This window comes from Macadamia integrifolia, chromosome 10, assembly GCF_013358625.1.
Source record: "Macadamia integrifolia cultivar HAES 741 chromosome 10, SCU_Mint_v3, whole genome shotgun sequence".
In the NCBI taxonomy this organism is placed as follows: domain Eukaryota; kingdom Viridiplantae; phylum Streptophyta; class Magnoliopsida; order Proteales; family Proteaceae; genus Macadamia; species Macadamia integrifolia.
This window is the reverse complement of record NC_056566.1, coordinates 29,110,359-29,120,813: the sequence shown is the minus strand read 5'-3', so window position 1 is coordinate 29,120,813 and position 10,455 is coordinate 29,110,359. Positions and strand designations below refer to the sequence as shown.

Sequence of the window (10,455 nt, the reverse complement as noted above, 5' to 3'; positions counted from 1 at the left end):
TCCCCCTCCCCCCTTTATCCGGATTGCAAGAGGTTTCAAGACAGAGGACAAAGCAGGCAAACAACATCTAGGATAGAAGAGTAAATACATTCAAAGAAAAGGATTAAGTTGGAACTAAAAAAAAAAAATAGGGACAAAATGGGAACAATTTATTTGTAAAGGGGCCTTTTAGTCATAACAAGAGAATTTGTTCGCCCTCTCGAGGAAATTGAAACCAACGGTAACCTGGTCTCGTTTCAGGTGAGGGAACACTCCCGTATGGCCATAGATCGACTTGAGATTCCAGGTGATGACCGGGTTTGGGAATAAGGTTCTAGGGCTTTTGTTGCCTAAGGAAGAGCAACCTATGCCCAAGATTTCTGGGTGAAAGGAAAAGGGACAAGGGAGATCGATCCCTAAGAGCCTAACTATCGGGTTGCAGGTATTGCCCAGAAACAGAGCACAATAAGAGAGTTGTAATAACTGAAAAAAAAAAAAGAGGGAAGGATGTTACTCTACAACTCCATTATTAGGACAACAGGAAAGGGTAACAGATTGGCCCACTGGTCCATTCCCTAGCAAATGTAAAACTGGAAAAGGATTGAAGTTGATTTCTTGATTATCATTGTCATCATTATCTTCACTGTTCCAACCACTTCATTGCCTACACAAATTTGTCAACATTCCATTTCTACTTTTCTTCTAAGAAGCAACTATGGTTCTCAAAAAATTAATGAAGAAGATTATAAAATCTGAGTACAATGGCTGACAAAGACAGGAAAAAAAAAAAAGAATTTTGATCACTTTCTAAAAGGGCTGTACAGATTTGATGGAATTGAGGGCATTATAATGTTCAATATTATAATTGTATATTTGTATTCCTCTAGTTAGTCCAAGAGAGCCAGCTACAAGGATGACGGATATTATCACCTAGGCCCAAAGTTCATGGTGTGCCTTAAGGGTGACATGGTTCACCATTCCCTTTGATGATAGAAGAGGAGCAATACAAGAATACATAAGCATATATCATTGCCACTGACGAACTGAAGTATCAGCACAAACTATTATTATTATGACAGATAAATATGACAACCATGGTAAACCAATGATTAGGTGCATGATAATAAAAAGAAAGTTCTTGATAAAAAAATTACTTTGATATATATATGATGACTATGACAATGATATCAATAAATATTGCTTACATCTCATTTTTCACACTTACATTCTACAACTCGAAAGAGTATAATTTGAACCCACTGCATAAACACACCAAGCCTGGATATAAAGGAAGAAAATATTATGAGTACTATTTAGATGATGTATATATGAGCTTAACTAAGTGGATGAAGACAAATCAGAATCTACAGCAAAGACGATTCAGCCTCCAACCCCGGCGCTTTCGCGAATGTCTCTGATCAGCTTTTGCCATTTTAACAGGGCTGCCATTTAATTCTGAATGTAGTCTGTAATTGCCGAAAACCAGCAGAAGTCATTGGTCATCCATTCAATACATTAAAAAAAAGAAGTAGAAGAGAGATGGAGATTGAAAGAAATGTATGATGGTAATTTACATGGGGAAGGCAAAGGAACGGGTGCTGGTTGTGCTGCTATCTGAACGGAGAGAGATGCTACCGGAATATGGTACTGGCCCTGAGTGTGATATTGGGTCTGAGTATGAAATTGGACCTGAAAAAGGACCCACTGCAGAGAAACTTGACTCTCCGTGACCATCTTGAATAAAAATGCTACGGCTTGAAGTTGATAGTCTATCCACTGTTCCATCTTCAAGTCCCCCAGGTAGAGTCTGAAGTTGTTGTTGGCCATAATCATCATGAAGGTTCTCCTCTTTACTGCTCATTGTTGGAGAGTCAAAATTAAAAGTGATGCTTTCCCTCTCCACCTTAGTATCAAAGGGAGGCTTGTCGGCACAGTTTCTGTTACTGGGTTCTTCAGCCACAGAACACACAGCAGAGTACGATGTGATGAGATTGTTGCTTGTATCCTGTTATTTTTGTCACTATCTGTCACATTTTGTGCTAAAGAAAAATGACTCCATACAAAACATTACTTTGTGAACATCAAGACGAAAATGCACACACTAACTTATTATAGCTATGGGGTGGAAACGTAGGAGGTTCATCAAACCCCTCTTGTCTGTCCTCTGAGGAGATGAGATTGTGAGGGAAATGTAATCAGGAGTGACAATGCATCACCCACCTTGTATGGTATAAGACCCAAACCTGGTGGACAACTAAGTAGCGGGCTGGAGAATCCTAACTGCTCATATCTATTTTAGATGGTCAAGTAAGTATGGGCTATCCACAATCAGATAGCTCAGCAGTGGTTTATTGGGATTCTACAAAAAGCAAAATGTTAGGAAATGATATTGGATGACCACTATCATCCAAAAATTGAACCATCGAGAGAACCTACAACCCAAAGTGGCATGTTTCTCCATGATCTAATCTCAGTTATACTAAAATCACACCAGGAACTCCTGACCCCTATGTTCATCAGAGGAATGGAGCCTGTCAGCAGCTTCTGTGTTTTCTTGCTTCTAGTATATTAAGTGTTGTCTCTGTTCCATATTCAGCACATCTTTCTAGTAAACTGACAATCACAGCTAACAACCAAGTAGTTTCATGAATCATTTGTCATTTTCGATAATACATTCTACTTTTGGAAGTAAGTAGTTTCTTGAGCAAGCATCTTGAACAACAGGTTACCTGCTCAGATTGCTGTTCATCTTTACTGCCGTTAAAATTGGATGACGCAGGGAGAGTCTTCTCAATTTCAGGCTTTTGCAACAAAAGCACATTTAGAGGAAGAACCTCATCAAAGACGCCTTTGGTAATATCCTCATTTGCATCAATCTTTCCTTCACTCTTCTGCAACAAACTCTCAACACTGCAGAGCTGTTCTTGCTCAGATTGTTGCTGGCATTTATCACTCTTAAATGGGTATGAATCGGGGTGGCAGTTGTCTTTCTCCCAATTATGAAACAAACGCAAATTTTCAGGTACTACCCTCTCATCAGGGATGTTGTGTGGGATCCCATCTTTGGCCTCAATATTTGCCTCTCCTTTTTGCAATTGATTCTTAGAACAAAATTGGATTTCCACATTCTCTTCACGGATATGTTCATCCAATGAACTAATTTGATTGTGTGTAATATCATCTTTTGGGTGAATATTTTCATCACTTTTGTGTGACAAGTTCTGAGAACCACATTGACCGGAAATATCCGTATTGTGATAGTCTCCAACCGAAAATTTCATCCCATCTGAAATGATTAATGGGGAGTCGACTGATTTTCTACCTACATCAGTAAAATCCAAACAAGAAGGCTGAAAGCTGCGTTTAAGATCCACTTCACCATGGTCTACCAAAACCTTGTCCAGGAAAGAAGCTTCCTCATCAACACAGATGTCCTTGACCAGATGACAATCATCCACCTTGAAACATGCAATTTGCTCTGGCACTACGCAGTCCATAACATTCTTGTCAGTATAACATTCTCCTTTCTCAGACAATTCCACTTCAGTTGAAGGAATTGTACTGGGTGGCACACAGTCTTCCATCCTGTTTCCTCTCTTATTTATTTTATCATCCCTGTCAACGAAATTGAGTAATTTTGGTATGTTTCCCACTCTGTCCTCTGTGTGTTCCTCGGTCACTAATGAATCTGCCTTCTCACAGTTTTGGCTCTTCATACCAGATGTCGTTCTATGGTTGTCTTCAGTCAAGATCTCATTTTCCGATTCCAACTCCCCCATCTCCAATGGATTGATAAGAGATTTGCAAACAGGCTTAAACAAAAGTGTTGAATGACCACGCATGGGCTCATTATCTGCAGTCACATTCAAATCCAGAACAACTTAAGCACAAGTGTAACAAAGGTCCAAAACTTTCACCTATTGGAAGCAGTAGCACAAAAAGATAAGAGAAATAGAGTAACGAATATACTTGAAACATGGAACGAAAGTACCACTGTACAAAGGATAAAGGTAACTGCATAATGGGTTCATTCACAACTTTGTAAGAAGGTTAACATAAATAGAAGTTAAAGGCTCAATATCTCGAGCCCACTATTCACCTTGCATCTCATCATTTAGATGAAAATTAACACCGCATTAAGGATCTAAATTTTAGGTTCTCCACAGGTAATGCCATGGATGTTTACACAGTGAAAAATACCAAGTCTTTGTTGAACATTTTACAGCTAAGCAATGCATAACCAATATTCCCCAATTTGAATCATCCTCATTTCAACCCTTGATATATAGAGTAGTTTCAAGGTAGAAAAGGAAAGTATATGCAGATTATTATGATTACAAGGCATCAAATTAGACACCTCAACAAACAAAAATAAAAGAGAAGATGCCGAGGATGGTTTCTTATTTGTCCCTTCCACCCCCTTCTTTTTCCAAATTTACTGCAGCAAGCTCAGAAGATTACCAAGTTTCATGGTCTACAAAAGTAGGGTGGCTGTCCTTAAATTACATAAGCTTCTTGCATCATTTTGGGCAACCGTACATTAGCACATATCATCAACTAAGTGAACCAATCTACAGTCTCCACTCCTGTAAGAAAGCAATCAATTAGATTTACATACATGTTATCAATTAAACTTTCAAGTTTCCTGATATCCAGAGTATAAAATGACTAAACAAAATCCTTGATAAAAAAAAAAAAAAAAAAAAAGAAAAAAAGAAGAAGAAGTACCTTTTCAGTACAGGCAACATGTCAAACCAAAAACAGTTATTTCAATCACATATACATGATTCAGCAACCACAAAATAAATGACACCCACAGATCAGAACTAACAATCAAAAAATGAACTTAACTAAGTTGAAAACAGTTGTATACTCACAGAGATAGGATTTATTTACATTATGCACTGGGATAGGTATTGCCTCTAAAAACAGAACCAGGGGGGGGGGATCAATGAAATAAACGTGTATAAAGTTCAACCATGAGAATTAAAACATAAGTCATTACTTACATAGATTCTGAATAGAAACAAATGAAAACTATAGGAGAAATAGTATCATTCCAGAAGGACAACTGAGACAGAAATTGTGAGGAAACCATTTTTAGGACCATTTTAACCAGTCCACTCAAGCACACTAATGCGTTAAATCTGATTGAGAGGAAAGTTCAGGTCTTCTACCTTCAAGTATTTTAATGGAAAGTAAACTGCCTACAGATGGTAATAGAGGGTATCATCTTAGTCTATGGAAGAAGTGGGAAACCAAAAAAAAAAAGACACAACACACACTCCCCCCCCCCAAAAAAAAAAAAAACATGCGTACCATACGATTGAGCTAGGGGAACTATGCAAAAATTTGCTAGAACAACATGAATGGAACTCGTCATTTTAAAATGAAATGCTAACTTTTCAAACATAAAAGAAGTCAAATAAAAGGGAATGCAATTCTCAAATACAGCCAATAAAGCAAAAGGAATCAAGAACCAGGAAACTATGAAACATAAAATTCAGATGATTAACTTATTCCAGCAAGCCCTGCCAGGACCAACTCATGGGACAAAGGGAATCCGCGAAAGGAGCAATCAAACTAAAAGACCCACTTTTCTTTTCATTTTAGTGAGGATCGAATGGAGGTCCTTTTATTTTATTTTTGGTCAATTGAGTCATCATAGCTGGCATGATTTTCGATTCAAGCTACAGGTAGTTAAATGTACTAAACACATTCAAGTGCTATCTTTGAATATAAACTTTCTAACACTAAGAACAACGAGATTCGAGGCTTTCAGCAATTCTTCAGGAATAAAACTAGAGTAAATAAATAAAAAGGACTACTTTCGGAAATGCTTGGGATCCTTCGAGAGCTAAACTACAACACAATTTTATATTCAAAATCTAATTGAGCCCCCTTTAACACCCTCCCCTGTTCCGTATTTGCCACTTGCAGCCAGCTCTGGTGAGTTCTAAACCATTCAGCAAGTAGGGTTTTCAGCCCGGCATGACGAAAAGCCCAAAGTGGGTACTCCCAGAACTCACACAGAAGTTCAATAGAATTTAAAATGGAAAAGGCCGAATAATCTGAATTAGATCCAAAACCAGCTAACTTGTAAAGAAGATAAAAACAGTGAATTAAAAAAGGTACCTTTATTAGTCTAAAAGCGTAAACCTTCTCCTTTTACGACACAACAGAGAACAAAAGACAGCCCGTTCACCTTGGTCTGCACGAAGTTAGGTAAAAGTTTAGCAGCAAGCCACAGATAAAGAACAAACAAAAAAGAAATAAGAGAAACCCGTCTTCATGGATCGAAAACAGAGTCGTTCCAGAGTCAAGACAGAGAGAACAGGAAACAATAAGATGAAAATCCAGAAACTAAACTCAACTAAGTACAACCACCTAAGTTCCTATCGTAGCAGAAAAAGAAACATCCTCACTGGAATTAAAGAGAGAAAAGGATAAATCAAAGCTCAGCCGGCGAGGTGAAGAAATACAATATATTTAATTTCAGAGCGAGAGGAGAAGAAGAAGAAGAAGAAGAAGAGAGGTGCATTGATCATACCCTAAAGCATTCATAAAAGTTAAAATAGCTCTCTCTCAGCATATTTATCTGTAAGAGGAGCGGCTCCTCCGGAAGGTCCTACTAAAGCGGCGGTTTTAGCATTAAATATCGCGACACCGAAATAAATAACCCACAGCGCGTCTCCTTAAGCTTACTTTTTTGCCACAAATGCTTGACATTTCTCTTTCACTTCTTTTACAGAAACACAAACTTTCTCTTTCTGCATCTGTCGCCGCCCGCCGGAGTTGATTTTCGATCTTATCTTCTCCAGAAAATCTAGTAAATGACGAGCATTTATCTGATGATTCGAATAAAATGCAAGTAATCTTCCTTGACCTAATGACGCCGGTGGATCGAACACCAGTGAAATTGAAACAAGCAGAGCACGCGCATTGACAGTTAGGAGTTTCGTGACAAGAACGGTGCCTCAGTTCACTTGACTAGAAAAAGACAGATTTGAACTTCGTAGAGAAGATGAGACGAAGATATTTCCTTTCACACTCAGACCCAAAAAAATAAAAGAGGCTTGAAAGATCGTCTGGGATCTCTAAATACGCTTTGGTTTAAGCGATTTCTATGAATTTTAAAACCTTCCAACGATCTTACTACTCCGGTACGTAAAACGATATAGAAATAAAATATTAAAGGAAAATTTCGACGATGTTCACCGCCGGAAAACCTAAGCTACTACTTCAAAATTCTGATAATTCCGGCAGATATTGAAATCACAACCGTAAATTCCGACCATGAACTTGAAAGTAAGATCACCTGAAAGTGATTATCGGGTAAAGGAAAACAAAGAACAGTTCTTTTTGGTAGGAACAGTTCCAATTACTTACTATTATTACTTTAATACTAGCTTTTCTTAATTATTGGTGGGCCCCCCTCTCTTTTTGGCTCCGTTTTCGGGTTTTTAAAAATCCTTAATAAAAAACCCGTTAACCTTTTAATCAAGTTACACGTGTCAATTTCTCTTTCATGCTCCTCTACTCCGTTCCACTCTCAGCTCTGTCACACGTAGTAATTGTGGGGTCCACACAGGACACAGCCACAAGTGGACAAGCTTCTCTGGACGGCTAATTTGACGAAAGTTTGGACTTTTGGATCTCATGTGATATGGACGTTTGATGTAACGGAAGATTTGAGATACGCAGCAGGTGGGGATATAACATTGTGAGAATCTCCAATTGTGTGGCAGGAAAAGGCATCTCATTGTGGACTCCGTCAAAAGTGGGGCCTTGTTTTGTGGACCCCTAAACGTTGGATCCACAATTGGTGGAGGAGGTAGCGGTTCGATCCTCCACTATAGTTTCGGAACTATTAAGGTGAAATACAAATTGAAGCTTGATGGGAGTTTTTTTCACTTTTTTACATTTTTTACAGCCCCCAGTAGGGATTACGTCACAATCCAACGATATGGCAGAATAAAGTATCCAACAACTATGATAAGGATTAACCTAATTACTGAAACACCCGTAGATACCATTGTTACTCCTGTGGTTTAATGGGTGAGTCACCCGCTGTTGAGCTTGAGCCTGAGGCAATCATTTTAATTTTATCATCAAATCTGAATATGTGATGCAATGCTGACGCACGACACCACTCATATTACGGTGATTGCCTAATTAGACAAGCCCACCATCCTCCCGTTACGATATACGGGACCCACAGCGCACTTTAGAGTTGAACGCTCGTGCATTCATCCAAGATAAGAATCCTAGTGGGGTCCCTCAAACTTTTGTCAGAAAATGTTGCTGCCAAGTGTGTTGTCCCCAAAAGACGTTCCTTGAACCCTTGGAACGTCGACGGAATAACGTTGACCAGGAGCATTTCAGGGTTGGGCCAGTAAGCCTCTACCGGTGCCGTTCATATCCCAATCTATGCTTACGGTCGATGGTAGAAGCCCACAAGTAAATAAAAGAAAGAGTTTCTATTTCGGAAGAAAGAAAGATACCCTGTGCCTGTGTTATGATACAGCGGATGCAAAAAGATTGCATCATCCCCATTAAAGATGTTCATGTATGTTCTTTCATTGACCATCAACATTGGTATATACATATAATATTGGGTAGTGTTCTTTTCTACTTTAATTTCTAATCCGCCATCATCATCTAATTATTAAGCGCGTTGGAGTAAAAGCTGAAATGGTTAAACGTTGGAAAGGGTTCATTCTAAAAGCATGAAAGGTTTGGTAACCACATTCATGGTTGTTATTTCACAACTGTATTTATTCCTTGTTTCTTCCCCAACCTCCCTAAAACAAAACAGAACAAAACAAACCAGAATACACTCTTTACTTTGGAATTAATTTTTGTTCAATTCTTTTCCTATAAATTTGTTGTCATTATAAATCCCAGCTACCAAAACGCTCAAGTATGGTGACTACATTAATATTAGATTTGTTAAAATTGCTTAGTCGTGAGGCCCTTATGACCAAACATTGGGGCGTTCGTACAAGGGTTATTCATTGGGCCCCGCATTGGAACTTGGGTTACTCAATCAGGCAACAATCTCTTGCCTATATATATATATATATATATTTATGTAAGAAAAAATACTCTTGTCCGAGACTGTAGCTCCCAAACAAGAACAAATGTGTTTATAATTCTCCTCTTCCTTATGAAATGACATTCCTATCCCCATAATTTGAACCACAAGAGAGGTGTTGATTGAGTCACACGCAGGTGTAAAAATTGCGATACACTTCCACTCAACCAATGGGGGTGGCTAAGATAGAAAGGCATTGGGTCATTTTCAAGAGGAAGGAGGGTAGGATGACACAGATTTAACACCCATCAACATGCCCAACCATTTTCATATATATATATATATACACTAGTAAGAATGCACGTGCTACGAATCATTATTTTTTAATGTGTCCATCTTATCACCTTCATGGATTGCACTAGAATCAAGTAGAATATCTCCAAGCTTTGGGAGAGAGGAGATTTTTTTGGAGGCAAAGAGTTTGGGCTTGTAATATGCCTATCAAGGTTTTGAGGAGTATGCTATCAAAGTTATTGTTGTAAGAACTCATTTTTACTTTTGCTTTCAGAGTTTATAGCTTACAAACAAATATGAATAATATTCATTATGGATCTAGAATACAATAGCTTCTCTATATGACAATTCTTCATTCCCCAACTTTCCGCCTTATACATCATAGTTGGTCACACAATAATCCTAATTAGAGTTGATTTAGGAGTTGCCCGGATCTATGACAAGCTCTACAAAAGTCATTTGAGGCCGTTTGGCCATGTTCAAAGAATCCTAAGGACAACTTTGTAAAAAAGAGTAATCAGATTCAAATTGAATGAGCTAAAAGACCTACGGACAAGCCTAAAATAGCTAAAGGTGAAGTGGTGAGGAATGATATTCATAGTTTTGGTCTTATCCCAAGTATGACCTTAAATAGAGTCTATTGGAGGGTAAGAATCAATGTAGCCGACCCATTGGAGGGCCTCTTTCCTTTTACTCTCATCCTTGCATCTCTTTTCCTTTTTTTATTTTTTTTATTTTTAATTGATCCATGGAGCCGACACCATTAAGTTGGGATAATGTTGAGTTTTTTTATTATTGTATTACATTCATAATACATTGATAATCTTTTTTTTTTTGGTAAAAGAATACGTTGATAATCAAATCATATATTTTCATGAAAATCTAAAAACTAACGTAAAAAAAGAAAGGAACATGTTGAGATTATGATGAAATTCCAAATGCAAGCATGCGAAGCAAACACTTGATGGGTTATTTATGATGAAATGTGTGCATCAAATGCTTAATTTCAATGATTAAAAGCAACATTTTTAATGATCAAGCTGTTGCCAAAACCATGCTCTCTAGATACTGTCCATACATCACCAAAGAGGCTCACAATAGGAACCTTTAACCATAAATAAATATAAAAAACTGTGAAACATAAA

At 37.9% G+C, this 10,455-nt stretch overlaps 1 protein-coding gene across 2 annotated transcripts; it reads right to left on the bottom strand.

Annotated features, from left to right (window-relative positions):
• Positions 1-1,117: 1,117 nt before the first annotated feature.
• Positions 1,118-7,336, bottom strand: LOC122091876. Of its 2 annotated transcripts, none has more exons than XM_042662099.1 (6): positions 6,530-7,336; positions 6,116-6,190; positions 4,441-4,567; positions 2,709-3,832; positions 1,554-1,984; positions 1,118-1,445 (listed from the first exon to the last, which is right to left on the bottom strand). In XM_042662099.1, the coding sequence occupies exons 3-6, from the start codon at positions 4,448-4,450 to the stop codon at positions 1,337-1,339; spliced, it is 1,674 nt and encodes a 557-aa protein (XP_042518033.1). In that variant the 5' UTR covers positions 4,451-4,567; positions 6,116-6,190; positions 6,530-7,336; the 3' UTR covers positions 1,118-1,336. The 2 variants fall into 2 exon arrangements, with proteins under 2 accessions (XP_042518033.1, XP_042518035.1); XM_042662101.1 differs by having other exon boundaries at positions 4,441-4,565; positions 6,115-6,190; positions 6,685-7,336.
• Positions 7,337-10,455: the final 3,119 nt, after the last annotated feature.

Excerpts from the sequence above, each read along its gene's own strand:
- LOC122091876 (XM_042662099.1), bottom strand. Across the intron at positions 1,985-2,708 it reads ATGAACAGCAATCTGAGCAG|GATACAAGCAACAATCTCAT; the intron begins GTAACCTGTTGT and ends CAAAAATAACAG. Across the intron at positions 1,446-1,553 it reads CGTTCCTTTGCCTTCCCCAT|ACTACATTCAGAATTAAATG; the intron begins GTAAATTACCAT and ends CGGCAATTACAG.